The sequence below is a fragment of the Saccostrea echinata genome, unplaced genomic scaffold, assembly GCF_033153115.1.
Source record: "Saccostrea echinata isolate AGI-Se365-2 ecotype Australia unplaced genomic scaffold, CSIRO_AGI_Sech_v1 ptg000012l, whole genome shotgun sequence".
Lineage (NCBI taxonomy): Eukaryota > Metazoa > Mollusca > Bivalvia > Ostreida > Ostreidae > Saccostrea > Saccostrea echinata.
In genome coordinates, this window is record NW_026889761.1 from 7,386,843 (window position 1) to 7,409,916 (window position 23,074).

At 32.0% G+C, this 23,074-nt stretch overlaps 1 protein-coding gene across 2 annotated transcripts; it reads right to left on the reverse strand.

Annotated features, from left to right (window-relative positions):
- Positions 1-511: 511 nt before the first annotated feature.
- On the reverse strand, positions 512-14,468 carry LOC133185884 (uncharacterized). 2 transcript variants are annotated; one of them, XM_061321175.1, is made up of 10 exons: positions 14,445-14,468; positions 14,100-14,162; positions 9,659-9,711; positions 9,397-9,446; positions 9,114-9,206; positions 6,400-6,567; positions 5,392-5,513; positions 4,815-5,016; positions 1,214-1,342; positions 512-748 (listed from the first exon to the last, which is right to left on the reverse strand). In XM_061321175.1, the coding sequence occupies exons 1-9, from the start codon at positions 14,451-14,453 to the stop codon at positions 1,215-1,217; spliced, it is 888 nt and encodes a 295-aa protein (XP_061177159.1). In that variant the 5' UTR covers positions 14,454-14,468; the 3' UTR covers positions 512-748; position 1,214. The 2 variants fall into 2 exon arrangements, with proteins under 2 accessions (XP_061177159.1, XP_061177158.1); XM_061321174.1 differs by lacking the exon at positions 512-748 and having other exon boundaries at positions 851-1,342.
- Positions 14,469-23,074: the final 8,606 nt, after the last annotated feature.

The window sequence follows — 23,074 nt, forward strand, 5'->3', positions numbered from 1 at the left end:
TGTCCTTAAAACATGCTGTCACAAAAGACTTGAAGCTAGTCAAAGACTTTGACAAAAGCTCAAGCATAAATAGAATATAAAAATCAATATAAAGAAGTATATTTTAATCTAGGATTTGTAGCGATTCTTGCATTTAAAAAAAAATGTTTTGAGACGTCGAATCAATAGAGTTTACAAATCTTTGGATTTTGACTTAGTTTTGATGCGATACTTGAAGTTAGTGCTGATGCAAATAGAAAAAGTTGTATAACTACAACTAATTTGAAAATAAAATCAGAAAAACTTTTCTTAAATCTATCATACTTAGCAGTTATGCCATTCACCACAAATATTTTGTTCAAACTATAGGAAGAGATATACAGTATATTAGCTGATAATTTAAGAATTGATGAATTTGATAAAGTTATCAGATTCTTATTTATAATGATTTGTTTTTATTATAATGATAAGTCATTCACAATCACAAATATTCATCCTGTAATTTGTGCATTTTTATTTCCATTATGACAACAAATTAAATTTAATTTTTCTGGTGAAATATTTCTACATGGTTCAAATATTTTCTTTAAACATATGTAAAATGTTTAAAAGGGAGATTCATAATTTAAAATGATGGCAATCAACATTGTTGTTTGATAAAACTGGAAGCTGAAGTTACTACTAAAATTAACACGACAAACAAACAAAAAGAATCCAATCAAGGTTTTTTTCTTTACAAGAGAACAAGAATTGCAAGAAGTATGATCCCCTGAAAAAGAATGATAACACAATAAATAATGTACGAGATCACCGTATTATAAATAAACATATATGGATCTTTTTTCCAGGTCATAGAAATGTAAATACATATTTTAAAATATTCAAGACAACCAAAAAAAAAAGTCATTTCATATATCTTTAAAATTTCGATAAATTATTAACACACTAGTTTATAAAAGAAATCGTATTTATATCAGTTTTATGCAGAATGGGCCTTAAATATTTCTTTTAAAGTGTAAATGTTAATCATGAAAGCGCACTCTTCTTTGATATTATTTGCAAATTATGCAATTAGCACGTTTACGTGCCCATACTTTCCACTTATAATATCAAAAGACAAAAATAATTTTTAACAACATGAGTATCTTAAATCACCGTCCAGCGTGAAGCTTTGACATGTTTTGCTTGAAAATTGTCTTCTCTTTTTATTTCGTTTATTTTATTTTATACTAACTCTACTTATTATTACGACGGAAATATACTACGAAATGGTTCTTTCTCTTTTTAATTTGGCCACTTCCGGTGCTTCCAACTCGCTGTTTTCCTGCAGGTGGTCGAGGTAAGCAATTCTTTACAGGAAATCCTACAAAAAGAGAACACAAGTCATAACCCAACGATTTTTTTAAGTTGAATGTTAGTCTCTCTCTCTCTCTCTCTCTCTCTCTCTCTCTCTCTCTCTCTCTCTCTCTCTCTCATGACTAGTAATAGTGGCACTGCACGTTCACGGGACCTCAGTATATATGGTCTCATCCGAATGACCGGTCTCCACTACTGGCAGTGGGATTCGAATCTGAAAAGTATGGATCAACTCTTCACTCCGCTACTCTAGAGCAAACTCTGTAACCACTGTTTTACACGGGCGACTATGCATTTTTAACATGTTGAAACACTTTTCAAATTACTTGATATCCTTTTATAGTTTTTGAATAAAATATGGTCTGTGTCTTTATCGTGTTGAAGGAAATATATGGACATAACGAACAGTATTCAAGCTCAAAGTCCATTCAAACAATACAGATCAGGAGCAGAGCAAACACGGACCTCTAAAACATCAGAGGTGGGATCAGGTGCCATGGAGGAGTTAGCATCCCCTGTCAACCGGTCATACACGCCGTGTGCTCCTTGTCATGGGAAAAGGGAAAATACGTAGACAATTCTAACGGCCTAACAATTAGAATGAAAAAACGTCATTCAGAATTTGCCTTAATGAAAGCTTGTATTTGCTGAAAAGATCATTACATCGAAAAGAGAACTTGCGAAATGATGACTCCAAACGAGACTGTCGATATCCTTGTTTCATCAACTCGTTTGTCAAAAGCTTGCCTCGTTTTAGAAATTGTTCATACATAGAGCATGCTTTTGCGTATCGATTCAACTGAGAGGCTTTATAAGTTGCAAATTATAGAGAGGTTTATTTAGCAAACCAACACGTACGTGTTCCCCTGAAATCCGTGCATTACGTCACCTGTTTTTCTACTGACAAATATCTTCACGTATCCACTTATGTATAAAAATCCAAGTACGATTAAGTCCAAACTTGTAGCTTATGTTTCCTTATCCACTGTTGATTTCAATAAAATTGTTTGTTTTTCTAAAACCTGGAGATTTTATTCAAATATCTGATATCAAGAACTAAGTGTCTATGAATGAAAAAAAAATTATACAGAGTGTTAAATACACAACATCTAGATTTTAAATATAGGCTTTGTCGGATTAAAATTATGAGCTCTTTTAGAACTATTTCTTATAAATATATGCATTTATTCATAAGAACAGTGATATACATAATGCATTTCGTGTCCTTTCTAAAGGTTTTTTTTTTGATAAGGACTTCTACATTTAAGTACATGTATCCTTTGCTAAACAATAAAAATAATGTAAACGTGTACTTGTTATCCTAATTTGTAGTTTACACGTCTATGCGTATTAGAACACGTTCAAGTGAACATTGCTAAACCTCTCTAATATATAAGTTTATGCTTATAACAATCTTCTAGCAGTCCTATAGGAAAGCAGTTCTACAGGAAACCTTACGCCAATAATTGAATGGAATGAATCGGCCTTTTTATGTTATAACCTTGGTCCAGAATATCTTAAAAGAGTTAAAGTGAATGTATACAAGAGAAAACGTGTTAGAAGGCAAACGATTGCTTTTAATAATTAGTCAACAAATATTTTTCTATTTCAATTCAGTTAGCCATCGCAGTGTCAAAAATCCTTCGAATGTTTTTAATATCATGTCTTTTTTTATAAATTCTGCCTCAATTGACAATGTACATTTAACACCCATGTTTACCATTTAACTATGGGCATCGCTCTCCTAAGCATCATGGCCTTCCTGTTAATCAAAACGTTTTGAAAATTTTTCAATACTATTCATATGAAAATCTCTTTCCTCTATCTAGCTCCAGGGGGTAATGAAATTATGTAACCTGAATCACTAGTAATATCTTCTGAGGATTTTTTTTTTTAAATAATTCGTATGACTCTTAACTTTGTTAATAAAATTTTTTTTATCGTGGCCCTCTATTACTTCCATTTTACTTTTTCAATTTCCTTTTAAGACATAAATCCCACATTATGACCCCTATCCTATCCCATAGTCCATCATTTGAGCAAACATGGATCTACACTATTCGATATTCCAAATTGTGTCGCTATTGTTCTTGAAGAGAGGATTTTATATATTATCCTGTATATTTCATGGCCGTAGGAACCGGGGACGGGGGGGGGTGCCCCCAATAATTTTGCCGATATATAGATTACTATAGAAAACATAGCAACATAGCTGCTATATGCTTGTACCCCCACAATAAAAACGTCTGATGACTTTTTTTTTTTTTGCTTGTCAAGGAAATTTGTTTGATACTGCCCCCTCAACTAAACATTTATGGCTGTGCCCCTCAAACTGAAATCGCTTCCTACGGGCCTGCATTTATATTTAAAACTTTTATCTTTTATTGTGTTCTCACCCTATCTTTGAGGCCATTATTTGAACAAAACCGAATTCAAACCACTTCAGAAAGAATTCTTGTATTTCAATATCCCTAATCATGGCCCCTGCTTTCTTGAAAATGATTCTGTAAAACATTTTACATATATATATACCTATATAAACTTTTTTTTATCCTTAATTTATTGCATCTCTACTTTTCCCCTGAGAGGCATGATTTGAACAAAACTAAATCTTCATCGCTTGAGAACGGTTAAATATTAATGTCATTGGTCGTGGTTCTGTTTTTCTTTACAAAAAAAAAAAACATATGTATCTTATTTATCTCCATGTAAAATATATATCTCTATTGTCGCCTATTGTTTTCCTTGGGGCCATATTTGAACAAACCTGCACTACCTGAGCATTTTAATATTGCTAACCATGGTCCCTCTGTTCCTAAATAGGAAGATTTTGATTACTTTTTAAATATTCCCATGTTTAACTTTCAATCCTGATATGTGACCGCATCCTACCTTCTTGGGGCCATGATTTCAACAAAATTGAAACTACACCTACCATAGGATACTTTCATATTCATATACAATGTAACTGATCATGACCATGCTGTTCTACAGAGAAAGATATTTTTCTTGAAAATTTATAAATATTCCAAAGTCAAACTTCGTTAGAAATTACATGAGCCATAATTTGAACAAACTTGAATAGAGGTCTCTGGTCCAGAGATCCCCATTACTCAAAAATGCTTTGCAACAAGTTTGGTGGAAATTGACCCATTGATTGTTGAGAAGAATTCGAAGATAACAACGTTAAAATGGTTACAGATGGCAGACAGACGAACGCAAAACAACATGTGATCAGAAAAACTCATGAGCCCTTAGCTCTGTTTGTCTAAAAAAGGCAAAAAAATTACATAAATGAATTGTATTGTGTATAAATTATTTAGTGATATTTGATAATATTACCTTATTGACAAACTTATGTCCACTCAAAGTTTTTGTAGATATAAATAATTCATTATTATTTCATTTTAAATGCATAGTATTCAAAGTTTAAAAGCCATGATTAAAGTTGGCATAAAATATAATAACGAAAGAAATACCTCCATATTTTTGGTTGATCTGGTCACATGCATTGTTGTATGCACCTGACAAATAATACTCTTCGAATGCTGTGTTCCACCACGAGGGGAGGTCACTGTCTTTCCTCACCATCATACCTACTCCGCTGATGTCACACCTGTACCGTCCAGGTAGAACCTCCAGATCATTAAAGTTTGTACGAGGGGAGAATAACGCATCCGCCTGGAACATGTGATATTCAAGAGTTATTTATTCAAAGAAGCACCTTTTCTTTTCTCATCTGATAATTTGACAAAACGCCACGATTTTTTTTTTTCATTGTATATTGAAGTACTTTTGACATTTATCAGTTTATAATTTCAAAATTCATGCCAGTTTTGGTTAACTTGTATTGAATTCTGATACTTAAAATTAAAAAAAAAAAGAAAAAAAAAAAAGAAAAAAAAAAAAAAAAGAAAAAAAAAGAACTAAAACAAAGCTATGAAATTTTGTCTTCCATTAAATTCTTAGCCAATTTTTAAAAACTAACAAGCATTTCACATTTGAATATCTTTAACATATTTAAGAAAATGCCTTATTCATTTTTAAAATACTTACAGTTTGATTAAGAAGGAGTTCTTTTGCCTCTACTATTCCAGAAGCTACTATGACTTGCTTCGGCTTTCCTAAGCCAATCCTAATTGTACACTGTTCATTTGTAAAAGCTCCATTCAAGTGTACTAAAATTAGAAAAATTATCAAATTGTACCAAAAGAATTCAGAAAACACAGTCCTCTGTAAATCCTTTTGCTTTTGAAGAAAAAATATAGACCTCGCTTACAGCGGTGTCATGTAATTTTTATCTGCAATAGCTGCAACATTCATTTACATACTAACAAAAAGGTCAGTTTTGTTTACATCAGTATAAATACTTATAAATGTAGGAATAAGTACCCTAAATGTAGTGGTTTTAAATATGTAACGACATTGCATGTTGATGGAGGAGCCGCTGCTCATGAAATCTCTTGATAAACGACCGTGGTTTTCTTTCGTAATAAAGGAGATAATATTCAGAAGATGTAAATATTTGATAAATATTACAGTAACTTTGATTATGTTGCAAATTTTAATTTGATGCATGAAAATGCAAAGTGGTGAAGATAAGGAACAGTGATCGATTTCATTAAAACTACAAACATTACAAGTCTGTGAACAGGGCATTAACATGGACCCCTTTAAATCCCAGTAGTGGCTTCGGGTACCATGGCGAAGTTAGCCTCCCCTGTTCACCGGTCACACCCGCCGTGAGCCCTATATTTTGATCATGTAGACAGAAAACATCGCATATTCTAGAGATTATACTTATATATGTTTTCCTCCCTGACAAATGGCAAGGTTGTCCTAGCGTTTTTTTTTTAAACTTGACTTTACAAACAGTCAAACAAATTTGCTTATAGAGTCTTCAGAATTCTTACTTTATTGACCGCTATAAGAATTTTGATTCATACTGGAATGAAAAAAGTAAGATAATATCTAATGTATGTTTACGAAAATTATACATACCCTCCTTATGTTTTTATTGAAACTTCATATAGAAATAAGAATTTGTATAAATGATCTACTTACCTATCACAGCATTCTTTAAATTCTGTGGATCAAACTTTTTAGGATTTCCCTTCAGAACCGTGAATGTTGAGGTGGTGGTCCGTATTGCATTAGTAAACTGTAACGCATTGACACGGTCCACTGAACTCACATATCCGGTACAGGCATCGAACCATCGCTCCATCAGACCTAGTGTAGATAGTGAAAGCACGTTTTAATGTGTAAAAAGGTGTCATTGACAATTTTAAGACTTAGATGTTCTCTTATTTGCTTATCATCAGATATCTAATACCTTATTCATACGGCGAGAAATTTACTCATGAATATATTTATTCATGAGCAAATTTGCTACTGTTGGCAGAAGTAAACGTTCTCGTGTGATTTTATATACTGTAAGTACATCAATATGCAATCTTCTATTCTATAAGTAATTTGTCATTATTTTCATAAAAATGCCTCCATATTGGAGAAGGGAATTCTTTTATATATACATGTATTTAGCAATGTGACTACGGAATGGTTCTTCATTGAGTGCAAAATTAGAAGAAAACCACAATCAAGCACTCTTCCAAAATGATTTTTTTAAGAAAAAAAAAGAAAGAAAGAAAAATGGTTGCAAAATTCAAGAATGAAGAAAGAGACCAATCGTTTCATCTGTAGAAGATTTAGTGAAAAGCTACGTGTATCTTCTTCAAGAAACATTACAGATGAGCCTCTTAGCACACAATATTTACTTTTGCATATGTGTAAACAGATTTGCGCCTGACCCTGGGCAGGTGTAAATTTGATTGCATGAGTATTTTTTGCATATATGCCATAGCGTTTATACAGCAAGATATGCTTACGTGAGTATGATTAGACATATCAAATTTCCATATTTGCAATATGAGTAAAGCTCGTCGCATGAACAGGCCTTTAAAAATATTTATGGATTTGATATCTTAATTCATGTGATGCAATAACAGTTATGACAATTAGAAAGAAATGTGTTGTTGAATTTCAATTCAAAAAGTCAAACTCGGTACCTTATACATATTTATTCTGAAAAAAAAAAACGCCAAAAATTCCAATATTCTCTAGAATTTTGTAATATACCATAAATGAGGGTATTAAATACATTCGGAGATTGACATTCATGCAGGTACATCCAATAAGGAATAACATTTTTAAATGAGATGTTTTTTTCAATTCTTTTGGGGAATTGAATTGGTTTAATCACTAAAGATGGCCTCTTCCAGTAACCTGATTTTAGAGTACATTTCACCTTCCAATGTCCCTTGGCTTGTGCTGAGAGCTAGTCAATACAGTATTGTGCCATTAGTGATCGTCCAAATTCAAAATGGCCGCCGCTATTGCGCAACTCGACTGGTTAGGAAAACTTGGAATAAAAAAATAAATAATTCATTTTCTTACCTTAGTATTTTGTTATGTAGCCTTTTGATCGTAATACTCTTTGTATTCTTCGGGGGATCGACTTGTAAAGACTGAATGTAGTCAACCGGGATATTTGTCCACACTCGTCTAATGGCTGTCTCCAGTTCATTTTTGGAGGTGATAATTCTGTCGCCATTTTTCAGTTCTCTTTTGATTCTGAGCCATACGTTCTCTATAATGTTTAAATCGGGACTCTGAGCTGGCCAGAACATAGAGTGAATATTATTTTGTACCTTGAATTCTTGCACTAAACGGGCTCTATGTATGGGTGCATTATCGTCTTGGAAGATGCAATTATTCTGAGGAAAATGACGCACAATAACCGGCCACAAGTGTTCATCAATGATATCAATATATTTTTGGGCATTTATATTGCCATCTACGACAGTTAGTGTGCCTACACCATTAAAGGTTACACATCCCCATACCATCAAACTGAACTTAGGCGTTGGAGGCTGCGATAAACAACAGGGTAGCCAGTCCTCGCCGACCTTTCTCCAGATAAATACGCGACTATCAGATCCAATGTCTACTTTACATTCATCACTGAATATTACTCTCTGCCAGTAATTGTCGACAGTTTTGTAACGGTTGCCTCTGCACCAAGAAAGCCGAGCTTTACGATTGACTTCACGAATTCTGATTCGTTTTCTTACTATTCTCCTAAAATATCCCTGCTTATATAAAGTTCTCTGCACAGTTCGTTTTGAAACAGTAAAAGCTCTATGTTGGTTAAATATGGCAGTGATATCGGACAAACTTCGTTTTCTGTTTTCTTTTACTGACCGCAAAAGCTGTCGTGCATCTCTGTCATCCAGTTTTGCTTGTCTCCCTTTTCTTGGTATATTTTCTATATAACCTCGCTTCCGAAAACGATCTATCACCGATGTTATTGTTGTTCGGGGTATTCCCAATCTACGAGATATTTCTTGCTGTTTCAGTCCCGCTTGATACAAAGAAACAACCACTTCTTTGACATCTTTACTTAACTCTTTCCGAGCAGAAGCCATATTGTTTACATTGACAATATATACGCAGCAGACGAGAATTTGTGACGTGTAAATTTGTCACGTGATAGTCATGAGGACATTCTTAAAATAGCGTCATTTTCACCGACAACAGTACCTTTGTTTATTTTTAGTATGCAGCTAAAGTTGTGCTAAAACATAAAAAATACGCAATGCACGCGACTTTGGACGATCACTAATGGCACAATACTGTACATGCAAGAAATTGGAATTGAACAACATAATTTTCTTTTATCTCTTCTTGCATATTTTATCTAAACTTTAACCTTTTACCTTCTCCTGGGTAAAACCGACCACGAATTGTCTGCACACAGGCTTCTGTAGGAGCTAAGGTCGTGGCGCATTTCTGGTTGGCAATTGAACATACTAGAAGGAAACAGTAAGTTGAATCATCAAGCATGTAACTTGATTAATTATGGTTATTGAAATCAAATAGCTACTCAGATGTAACCACAGGGGATTTTAATAATTATTAATAATTAATAATGAATAATTACTAGTAAAATATACATTTTATATGAAGCAGATATTTTTCATGGACTAGAATCCGCATTACCTGCCTGTATCAGATCTAGATCCGCCCCTTTCAACACCCCATCGCTGTCACTTGAAAAAAGAAATCCATCATTTAAAGCTTGACTCTATTCATTTAATTTTCCTTTCCATTTTATAATATGATGCTTCATAAGTTCTGATACTGTTTTCAGTAAAGTGTGAAGTCTTAGGAGTAATTCTGATATTGGTGGTGTTGTTGTTAAATCCTAATTCTTTGAATTATTTCTCCAATTTCATTTACAATTAATATCTATAATTCTTACATGAAATTCCAGGGTCGCCTATTTCCACTTACTGCAAATAACCACGTCTTGGTCTGTAAATAAGAATAACTAGAAAAACATATTGCATTTACACGGATCCACTCCTCGTTAGAAACTACTTCTATACATGTATATGGTTTAAAATTCCCAATAGAGTCCAGTTTTATGTACGTCTTTTTGCTTGCATTTAATAACCAATTCTAAATTTCTCAATTTCTCCAGCATTATAATCATCTATATTGAACGTTTTTAAAAATCGGAGAAGAAATGTACATTTCTCAAAAGTCCTGAACTTTCTTTATGATCATTTCAAAATCATCATATTTTTTTATCATATAATTCTTGAAGTTGAAAGTATAGGTATCTTATACATTCACTGAGTTTACCATTATCTGGATCAAAACAAAAAACGTCTTTTCAATGCTAGTTAGTAGGTTAGTAAGTAATTGTTTAATATAGCGACATATTGTGCATACATGACATTTAAGATACAATAATATAAATATTAACAATCTGCATTCGGCCCGTAGGACCTATAAGTCACTAGATAATTTTTAAAATTCCTACATGCGTTTGAATATCTAAATATAAATTTACTTATGGACAATAATGAATAGCATTTCTGATATACAATTTTTAAACAAATTTACTTTTGGAGATGTTTTTTCCCTAAGTTGTAGTTAGAGTTTTTAAATCTGGAAGTTTGTAAGGGGTAATCATAAATTATGGCGTCAGCTTTTGTATCGTCAACTTTCCTAATTAATGTAGTAATACTCATCTATCATCAGCTAACGATGTTTATGTCTCCCAATTTATTCGCTACACAAGAACTTGCTCTGAGTAGGATCAATTCTTAAAACGAGGCATGCTACTCACTGATAAGTTGATGTTACAGGGATATCAACAACCTCGTTTTAAGTCGGCATTTCGTAAATTCCATGCTCGTCATAATGACCTTGTTAGCAAATATAATCTATCATTGGATCGTATTTTGGCTGACTCCATACCAATTGTTAGGCCTCTGTTTCCATACTGAACTTGACTGCGGAAAGTTGCGTCTACCTGATCAATAAACAGGGCTCATGGCGCGTGTGACCAGTCAACAGGGGAATGTACTCCTCCTCTCTTCCGAGGTACCTCATCCCACCTCCGAAATTTCAGGGGTCCGTATTTATGCCCTCTTCACATTTTTGTATTGTTTATAGATTTTTTTGTAATGGATTACTGTTCGTTATTTTCACCTTTTTACATTAATGAAACAAATAAATATTGATTATGAAGAAAATGTTCAGGATAAACTATATAAAAATATTTCTGTCTTAGAATATTATACAAAGCGCAATATAAAAAAAATTGTTTTCATCTTCAATACATGTACAGAGTCAGTCACATATTTGTTCATTAAGGAAACGTCTAGTTTCGATACGGATTGGTAGAGGTCCATATCTGAATTGGGCAAAAGCTGATCTTTTCTGTTTTGATAATATACATATGATATACGATTCAAGTGTGTAAGTAGTTTTAAAAATAATATAGATTCATAATTTTTGATGTGCTAGGTAACCTTGCCTTCTAGTAGATAAAAGCATTTTTAATAAATCGGTCATAGTACAAAGCAAAAATAAGTAAAAAAAAAAAAATAATAATAACTTCGTAGGGTTTGAATTATACTCTAAATTTCTCATATCAATTTTTATATTATGGATAATTGTTAATCTACACTTCTTTAAACCTTTTTTTTTTATTACTTATTACGTTTGATTTCAGTGCATGTGTTCTATTAATGAGAATTTATAGCTTTATGAGAAGTATTGTCATTGTTATAATTACCTGAGAGCAATCCCGGACGTTTATGTCCACTTTCGCTAATGTCCTTTTATATTTATGTCTAATGTTTATTGAGGATACTGACATATATTTTCGGTCAAAAAGAATAATAATACAAGTTTGGCTTTCCAGAAAGCCATAAATGTCATCTCTTTGGCTTCATGAATGTCACAGAATAAACAGTGGAATGTTACATTATTTTTTCAGCTATTACATGCAGTAGTATCGCTTTTGAAAAAAAGGGGGGGGGGGAAATCGACGACTTATCTGAACAATCTTTGACAAGGGGAAAAAGGGGCTGTCCAAACTCCACATTTTCATTTCTTGAAAGGGAGGATTAAAACTTTTCCAACAAACATATTTTGTATTATAGTACATTCCCATGGGATGATTTGACGTACCATACTGCAACAAAAGATGGAAGATGGGGCAAGGACGCGCCTTTGAATGAATATTTTTAATGTTTGGGAAAAACATGGAAGGGGGACGACCCTCCTGTTGCTACATGCCTATATTATTTTACTTGTTGTAATTATGCTTTATTCATTTTGAATATTTTTTGTACAATGTCTGTAAAAAAAATCTAACCACTGAGAAATATTCGTAAAAATTAGATATAAAACAATTGTTCCGTATGAAGTTGGATAAAACCTTAGCGTTTCTTTTGACTTTAGTTTGTAGTCGCCTACTACAACAGCAAAGCAGTTTTAAAGCGCTAACTTAAATTAATCCGAACCTCAATTATAATTTCCAAAGATTTTCCTTATTTTAAACGTATCCTCCGAAGTGACTTGGCTATCGAGCCACTGGGAATATCAAGGAAAACATTGAGACACTCCTGCATCATATCCTTCTGCTGCCAATATGCAGATTCATGTGTTAACGCTATATTATGTTTATATAATATAAGTACATGTACACGTATACGCTTGTGGGAAAATAGCATGCATAGAAAGGTTATAAAATTGAAAAGTTACCATTTAAAATTAAGTATTGGCACACTGAAAAGAACCTCAATCTACCAACATCGATTTTATACGCTGTTTCACGAGACACACATTTTATAATTTTGGCTTTATTTCAAGAATATGAGGAGTGATTTTTTTTTTTTTACTTTTTTCCATTAACAAAAAAATGCAAATTAGAATTGCATAAAGAATTAAATTGATAAGTTGCTTTATTTATTAATCCTTAAAAAACCTGAGCCAGGTCAAGAAAATTGTGTTTTTCCTAAAACTTTTCCGCAGGAGTAATTTTAAAGAAAAAAAAGAATAGTGAAGACATCCGAGAAAATACTCATAATGATTCCTTACTATTTTTATTCCAATGCCTGCAGCACTGAGCTACTTAAATCAGAGACATCTGCTTAAATTGTGCTTTTAGGTAATATTTCTTTTCTTCGAAATTTATTTTTTTGAATAAGTTCTGTTTTATTTTTCATATACGGCAGTAAGTACATATAAAAGTTAAGTTTTTGCCATTATATATATGCATTTAACGTGAATGTTTTCACTGTTTTCTTTCCTCAGTAAATCTTGGACCCACGCCTTAGCTGATACATTCAGTATGCCATGTTTTGTGTATTTTGATCCCCGCGCGCTGACCATCGTTTCTGCTTCTGCCAAGTATTGTCCACAATCAACAAGCTGATTATTATGGCAAATTTGGTGTGCATGATATGACCAAAAATTAAAACTTTAAAAGGTTAATATTAATAATATTTCTTACTTATGGTTAGAAGATGATCACCTGAGACCTAAAGGTGTCAGGTGTATTCGCCGAGACTATCATTCCACTCTTTGATGGTCCAAGGGAAATAGGAAAACTTTTTACGCAATAACCTAGATACAATGTTTATGTGTATTTTGAAGACCACCACCCCAGCAATCCAACCTCTATTATCCTAATGAACCCTGTGTAGTTTTACTTTAAGATGGACCATTTTGTAATAATAAGGCAGAACGCTCAATTTTGTTTACATCTCTATATTTAGAAATGGTGTCATCGTCAGGTCATTTGCCAGACCACCAGCTTATCGATGGCAGCTTACACTAGGACTTCACTTCCGGAAAACGAACTTAATGTGTCATCTCCCGAGGGAGATGACAATTATGCCATTTATGTAATATTAAATATAGGTCTTCGTTTACACCCATCCCCCTCAATCAGCACATTGTATACAATCCCACGATCCTTCACACCGACCAGGAATTTGTTTTTATTTGTTTTCCGCCCTCACAAAATAAGAATAAATATTTTATTAAAAACTGAATATCAAGGTTACTAAAAATTCTTGTCTTACGACACCACGATTATGATTCTTTACCACTTTTTTTTCTTTGCACTGTTATGTTATATCTTTTTATATTGAACACTTCGTTTTGAGAACCAAAAGATTAGTTCATGAAAAAAAAATCCAGCAGTCGAGATATACAAATATATCTATTAAGGGGAGCGGATCCTGTCTAGTCGCACATGTGAAATTAATTTTAAACTCAGTTTAAAAGTCGTTCCATGCACAAAACAAACTGACGCCCCACGTGTTTTCAAGGCCACGTGTTTGATTTTTATATAAACATCACACGACTGATCTACAAGACTGTGAATAACTTACCTGGCCGAATACTAATACAGGTAGAAACACAAGGACAATGGCCGAAAGGCAGTGATTGGTCATCTGTTTTAATTGTAGAAATAATGATTAATGCAGTTTTTAAAACGCTATGCATAAATGTGTCAAAACATTACACCGCGACCACAAATTAAATATGCTTTTTATTAAATGGTTTGCCGTTCGATCTAGATGAGATCTATGTCTAATGTACATACAATCTTATATGTCCGAAAGTGATCTACATATGAAAGTAAGGACTTATTAACTTCATTTAATGTTAAACACCTCATGAAATATGTGAATATAAAACTTTACCACGATATAAACAAAGATACTCTGACTTACCTTTGCCATGCTTAATAAATATTTGAACCTAAGGAGTATTACCGGTGTTTATAAACAACCCAAACTCTGCGGTATGCTATCACGTGACAGCCTCAAGATCTGTATAGTCACAAGCTCAAGGTTGTAGTAATAAGAAATTATGCATTTTTATCATAATTTAATAAATAAAATTTATATATCATCTCGTAATTCATAGATACAAGCATTCCGAATACTTTAAAGCTCTTCGATAAGGTTACTTAATTTTCTCAAGAAACTTAAATTTTCTGTGTCTAGAGATACTTTATCCAAACTTTACATTTTCTTTATTCGACCACAACTCGAGTATGCATCTGAAGTTTAGTCAGATTGTTCGTCGACCGATATAGATAAACTTAAAGTTCAAACTGACCGCTGCAAGAATAGTTACAGGTCTTTCTGTATTCGCATCGAGAAACTCATTGTATGTTGAAACTGGTTGGGAACCTCTTGTAATAAGACGAGACAAAGCCATACTTCTAACAATGTTTAAAATCCACAATAATCGCGCTCCTGATTACTTAAAAATATTGTACCGATGGTTAGAAACACTATTTCTAATTACAATGGTCGTAATTATTAATTAAAATTAATTTTATAAAATTTAATTTTTTAAGATAAAACTAATAATTATTCCTTTCCAATATGCAGGCTTGAATTATTCAACAAATCATTTGTCCCCGATTTTATTCGCAAATGGAATTCATTGAGTAACGAAACAGGAGAAATAACTTCTAAAGAAATTTTTAAAAAGAAAATTGAACAATAATAATGATTAGCCTCCCAAGTATTTATCATATAGCAAAAAGTATATGAACATTTTACATACAAGATTAAGACACAATTGTATTTTAAATTATGATTTACATATACAGATGTAATATTTTAACGAATCCAAATTGTTCTTGTGGATTGAAAGAGGATAGTAATATTTTTTTCTTTGTGTTAAGAAAATATTTTGAAGCTAGACGTTTAATGATGAATGCATTACTTGTAATTCATAATGTAAAATGATAAATGTACATAAATTGCTATGGGGAGATGAATCCTTATTTTTGCAGGAAAATCAATATATATATATATATATATATATATATATATATATATATATATATATATATATATATATATATATATATATATATATATATATATATATATATATATATATATATATATATATATATATATATATATATATATATATTGGTATTGTTCAAAATTTTATTTAGGATACGGGTAGTTTTAATTAATGCTTATTTGTATTATCTCTATAGAAATTATTATTTTTGATAATATCAACATCGTATTTATTATCATCATTATCATAAATTGATATTCGTTAGTTATAAAAACAATTGTTTTTTTTTCTTCTGTGTACATGTATATTATTGTAAAACTTTGTAAATGTTGTATGTATTCAGATTTTATGTCTGGGAGAGGACTAAGTTTTTGGAACTTTTGTCCAATCCCTTCGACATATTATCAATAAAATATGTTCAAATCAAAACTTAATAAAATGATTTTTATTTTTGTTTTAAAAAAGTGCAAATTTTTACGGGAACCTGTAATAAGATAATATTTACATCCCTTGAATATTATCTCCTTTATTTTTTAAGAAAAGCATTGCCATTCATTAGTCAGCAAACACCGCTAACCATATTACCTCTACAGATTTCTTGGGCAGTGGCTGTTCTATCAATAAAACGTACATTGATGTACATATTAATAATACACTAGTTCATCTTCTAAATCCAACTTTATATGATTATTTGTACAGATATAAATATAAACATATTTATAAAATGTCTTTCTTTGTTTGTAGGACGGGAATTAACGTTGCAGCTTAATTGCTTACGCGGGTTATGCATTCTTTCTGCAACAGCCGCAACATTAATTCCTGTACTAACAACCAAAGAAAGTATTTTATTGTTTAATTCATTTCAGTCCGAGGAATTGCTACAAGTTCTCCCCACCACCATTGGTCAAAATGGACGAAACTTACTGAAACTAGTATATTCATGTTTATTATTATTTAAAAAGAAATGAAAATTTGTAGAACTAAGGAAGACTCAATAATCAGAGGCCTAGAATAAATAACGAATGGGTCAAAAACTTACAAAACTAGGTACTACAGTGATATTCAGCAGTTATGAAAATAATATAATCGACTATAACACCTTATTTTTTATCATGACATTCGGTAAATCATTCATTCCATAGTCACTGTCATCTGTAGTAACATTTTTGAATTTCGGCAAAGCACGCAAATTCACAAAAATGAGCGGAATATAGTTTAACTGTTGATAAAATAGGTTTATTGTTATAAACTGTTGTTTGCAAAGTGTATACTACATGTATAATAATTGATTTGTAAACAATAGTGTTCACCGATAAAACTATATTTATCAACTGAAAACAATGTTTGAAATAGCTCATTTTTGTGAAATTTGAGTGCTACACATTTTACCTTGACAATATTATTTTTTTTAAAAAAAAAAAAAAAAAAAAAATAGGATTTCAAAGAAATTGCAGTTCTCTGTAAAGTGAAACTGTAATAAAATCTTGAATGACTTTGTAGTTATTTGAGTGTTTCATTTGTAGCCTTCTTCAATACGGTATTTAAATTTGTATAGGATACCGTATCTGCAGTTGCTTACGAAAGACTTGAAAAACTTCAAACAAAGGCTGGATGCATATGTATTAAATCAGTTTTCTCAGTATACACTATTCTGTACTCGTATTAAACTCATTACAGTTTGGAATTTAATGTTTGCTTCTTCAAGAGAAAAGAGGAGTTAAACACCATGTTAGTCGAATCATGTTCAAGCTTAGACTTTCAGACAACACAATGTGATTTTGTGGATTTATTATTTATTAATTTATATATATATATAAAAAATACAGAGTTATTTTGTGCATTGTAAAAACCATTGTGAAATAAAAATAGAGTTAAGCCATAATAATTAGTATTAACGAAGGAATGTTGGGCCTAAATCATATAGATTAGCCATTTCATCTTGTTCTTTGTTTATCTGTTTGTTGTCTTAAAAGGAGCAATAAATAGAGAGAGAGAGCGAAATGAAATGTTTACTTTGTAATAATAGAAACTATACGTTTATTGGGAGGTGAATTCAATACTTTTCCAATCTAAACCAGGAAGTTACTTGACCATTGATGATCAACTTATGCAGTTCTGAGTAAATGTGGAATTTTATATGTATTGGCAAATTAGAACTTGGTAAGTATGGAATAAAAGTCTAGAAAGTAGATTCCCTCATTTATTTCAGATAAATTCTCAAATGACTATATTCTTTAGTGGCAAGTATCTGCCCCCAAAATAAAACTTTGATGGAGAAGTCTTTAATTATGTTCTAAACCAGGTGGATATTTGCAGACTTCAAAGCATTAAGTATTTTTATCAACTATGACATCATTAGTTAGATATGACGTCAATAAAATGACGTATTCCAAATTGCAATGATTTTGAGAGAAAATAGCGTATTTTACGTCGGTATTTTGATTGGAAATTACCGAGCGCAGGTCTGCTCAGACTAGATCTTTTGATATAATGTGTAGAATGATAATATCAATGAAATATGTGAATATGGTACCTGAGCAGACTTGCGCTCTATAAATACTATAGTCAAATTTGAACAAACTCTGTGCATTTTGGCCTCTATTTTAAAAATAACGGAAATCCAAATAGTTTGTGACGTCACAGAGACAAGAAAAGCCAACTAATTTTTCCAATTTCATAATATATTGTCTTAATTTGGATTATTTTATACAATATATGCACTTTTTCTCATTTCAAGAGATTTTCAAAATTTGACTATTATGGGGGCAGGAATACGCCCTTACCGTATATAGTTCTTTAAGCAAGATGAATTTAAGCAAGATGGATGCGGAAGAACCCATGGATGCGGTTTCGACTCAGGATAACAATGGAGTTAAATAGGAATTAACATTTTTACTGACAATTTTCAGTGGAGTTGTGTCTGCGGGTTAAAGAGAAATTAACATAACCCCTGACAATTTTCAATGGCTTTGTATCTAAGAGCTGAAGAAAAATCAACATAACCCATGACAACTTTCAATGGAGTTGTATCTAAGGGTTGAAGAGAAATTAACATAACCCATGACAATTTTCAGTGGAGTTGTGTCTAAGGGTTAAAGAGAAATTAACATAACCCCTGACAATTTTCAGTGGAGTTGTGTCTGCGGGTTAAAGAGAAATTAACATAACCCCTGACGAATTTCAATGGTGTTGTATCTAAGGGTTAAAAAGAAATTAACATTATTTCTGACAATTTCTCATAACAATCAAGTACAGCATAACTTTATGCTTACAAAATAGCAGAGACGAGTTTTGAAATATAGGATGCTGCTGGTGACCTATGTTACCTGTATTTCAATAAAAAGCAAGAAAATATCTTACAATAAACTTTATTGTGTTCTTTAAAATTCCAATATTTATATAAAATTGTTACTTGAAAAACAGCATTGAAAAGGCACATGATATCTTAAAAAGTGCAAATGTTAAATTAGTGAATATTTTCAGCTATAAACTATTGTTTGATGATTTCTAATTTATAATGATCCTTTGGTTGAATTAAAAGATATGCAGTTTTAGAAACAAGATTTTTTTTTTCATTTTAGAAAGAAATATGCATAAATCAGTAAAAATCTTTTCATTATATAAAGTACTTATATAAAAATGGAAACGAATGCATTCCGTTTAAGAGTTCTGTCCTGTAACAGAAGTAATTTTTGTCTACATTTCTCTCACAACTTTTTCAGCGTCCTCACTTTGCATATCATAAGTAGCAATCGAAAATTGTCGAAATAAAACGTCTTCATTAATTTTCTTAATTATAACAAACACTACAACACCCAATACGACGAAGGTTAGCACTGTCCCAATTGTTAAGACAATCTTTGCTTGCCAAGTTTTAAAGGACTCATCTCTTTTAGCTTGCAAATCTATTCTTGCTGCTGTGTCATTTGATTTGTTAGTTGTGGTGGTCAGTTGCTCTGTTGTTGGGGCTTTAGTTGGCGCTCTTGTGGTATTATGTCCTATGAACTTTAAACCGGAGTCCTTAGCATATCCAGCCTGTACGACAAAAATAATCAAACACATGAAGATTCACTGTTTAATAATTTTGTAATGTATTGCATTGCAGAAGTGAAACCTTTTGATTTTCTTTAAGCTTTCAAATATTATCCAGACGTTGCAATTGCAATTTTCAAGATAAAAAGAAAAATGTATTCATTTTTGTAAAATCTGAATTTCCTTGAAATTGCCTTATATGTAGACCTAATGAAATTGCTTAACATACGCAAAATCTGCACTACTCTCAAATGTTATTTATTGCAGATGTAAAAATCAGCAATGCACTCTAGTAATAGAAGAGTGATTCCCAAAAACTTTGAACTAGTTAAATTTGGAATTTTCATGCCTGAGTGGTCAGCTGTGAATAGTCTATTTTAGGCTTACTACCAGTACATTTCATCTGGAATGCATAATCTCATGATACCTTTTATAAATATTTATTTTTTATTAAATCTGAATTAATCAGTTCCTACATATTAATAATTTTTAAACACATATAGAAATTTAAGGAGAAAAAAAATAATATTCTTAATCAATTTATATTTTTTATCACAGCTTATGTAAAAGAAATGGTCAATTTTATGAATGATTTAATAAATGAATAAATAAATAAATAAAATAGATAAATAAATAATTTACGAAACAGATATATAGTTTTCGGAATTAAATTATTGAATATGAATTGATTTTTACTTAACAAATGCAATTAACATATTAAGAGAATAAAACAATTTTTAAAAAAGCCCATGGGCCACAACCCTCACCTGAGTCACTTTGGCCATGCTGTTCTGCATCATATTTTATCCCCAAAATACATGTATTCCTATGCAAAATTTTGATCATTTTTTGGGGCCCCACCCTATACACAGTGGCTTTGATCTGAGCAAAAATAAATCAACACTAACAAGGATACTTAATTAATTATGATTCATTATAGCTTTGCTGTTCTTGAGTAGAGAATTTTAAAGATTTTTTTTTTCTATGTAATCCCTACTATGGTCTATAAAGTCTATAACATCAAAACTTACGACTTTTGTACACCTTATACAGCAATTCCTCACGATAAATTAAAATCTAGACTTTTTGATATCATAGACAACTGCTTATTAAATAGAAACGGAACTCGGAATTTTCACATCTTGTGATTGGTCATCAGCAAAATTACTTCGTTAAAAAAAATTCTGATTGTACACAAAAGTACTCTGAAGTTGATATTAAAAGGATGCTGGAGTTCCCAATTGAAAACATCTAGTTTTTGGAGACCAAGTTTTCCAACAAACTGTTGGAATTCCGAAGGGCGCTAATTGTGCTCTTATATTAGCTGACATGTTTTTATATGAAGCAGAATTTATTCAAAAACTTCAATATGAGAAGAGGAAAACACCAGCTGTGGCCTTCAATTTGACATTCAGATATATCAACGATGTTTTATCAATTAACAATAGTTATTTTCATTCGTATGTCGACTCAATATATCCAGTGAATTGAACTAAAAGACACCACAGAGTATGCCACATCTGCTTCATATTTAGATGTTTTACTGACTATAGACGATAAAGGACAATTAACATCTGAATTGTATGACAAACGAGATGACTTTAGCTTTTCCATCGTCAACTTTCCTTCTTTATGTAGTAATATTCCACTATCAAATGCTTATGGTGTTTATGACCCCCAGCGTATTCGCTACTCAAGAGCTTGCTCTGAGTACGATCAATTTTTAAAGCGAGACAGGCTACTCACTGATACGTTGATGTTACAGGGATTTCAACAACATCATTTAAAGTCAGCATTTCGTAACTTCTATTGTCGATATAATGATCTAGTTAGCAAATATAACCATCATTAAGTCATGTTTTTGCTGACTTGTTTCATACAAATTGTAAGGCCTTTGTTTTTTACTGAATTGACTACGGACAGTTCCGTCTACCTGATCAATACATAGGGCTTACGGCGAGTGCGGCCGGTCAACAGGGGATGCTTATTCCTCCTATGCACCTGATCCCAACTCTGGAATTTCCAGGGGTCTATGTTTTTATGCCCTCTTCACATATGTGTATTGTTTGCGGATCTTTTTAGATCGACCACTGTTCGTTATCTTTACCTTTTACATGGCTCCATCCAGGGTCATGTTCTGAACAATTTCCAAAAAAAAAAACTCTACCTCAGGACTTTTTCACATAGCATCTTCTCTGGCCAAGTGGTTCCTGAGAAGATTTTAAGTTTTTTCCTATATATTTCCACGTAAAAATTTGATTTCTATTATGGCCCCATCCTAACCCCGGGGACATGATTTGAACAATTTAGAATTTACACCATTTCAGGAAGCTTTCACATTAATTTGATCTTTTCAGGTCCAGTGGTTCATGAGAAGATTTTTAATGATTTTCCTACATATTCCAATTTAAAAGTTTGATTCCATATCCTGGCCCCACCGTCCCCCCGGGACCATGATTTGAACAATTTAGAATTTACACAACCTAAGAAAGCTTCCATATAATTTTAAGATTTTGTGGCTCAATGGTTCTTGTGAAGAAATTGTCTATATATTTCAATGTAAAACTTTGATTCCCTTTCGTGGCCCCACCCTAACCCTAGGGTCCATGATTTGAACAGAATAATATACTCAAGAATGCAACTGAGCAGGCTAATATTTTTTATCATTTGTGACAATTTTTACCCTTTGATTTATGCAAAAACAGAAATATTGTTAGTTTTTTCTGATCTCAGGAATAGTCATAATAAATATGTTCTTCTTCAACCTACAACTATATTCCTGCTGGACACGTTATTACTGGTGACGTAAATATAGTTAATAATGAGGACCTTAAATCATAAATTTTGAAAGGATCAAAATTTACGGAATCCCGATCTTTTAAGTGGCGTCAAAATTTCATAAATATTATGGATTCTATGAAAGATTACGCCAGGCTATGGGCCAGACATGAAAAAGAAGACCTTGACACGTTGTCAGAATGAATTAAATGTATCATATATATGTTAAAATCTCACATTAAACGAATGAGGGGCAAAATGAAAACCAATTATCCTTCTGTATTCAATAATTCAGAAGTGAAAAAAGAATTCAATAGATTGCACGATCACTATGCACTGGTCTCTGCTGAAAAAGCAGCTTACAATATTGTTTTTTTTCTTGTTAGATTCATTATTTAAATTGTATTTTAGAGGAACTGGGATTTAAGTCAACAAGTGGTTATCCAACTTATACCCATAGTTCCCTTGCTAAGGAGGAAATTCTTCAAATTCATTTTGAATATTTGTATTATTCTCAACAGCCAACATGAATTTGAATTACCATATCTTTACTGGATTCCGAAACTTCATAAAAATCCTTACAAACAAAAATACATAGCGGGTTCCAGTAAATGTTCTCCCAAGCTACTTTCTCTATTCTGCACTAAAATATTAACAGTAGTGAAGGAGAAACTTTATTAGTATTGTGCAACAATATATTTGAGAAGTGATGTGAGTATGT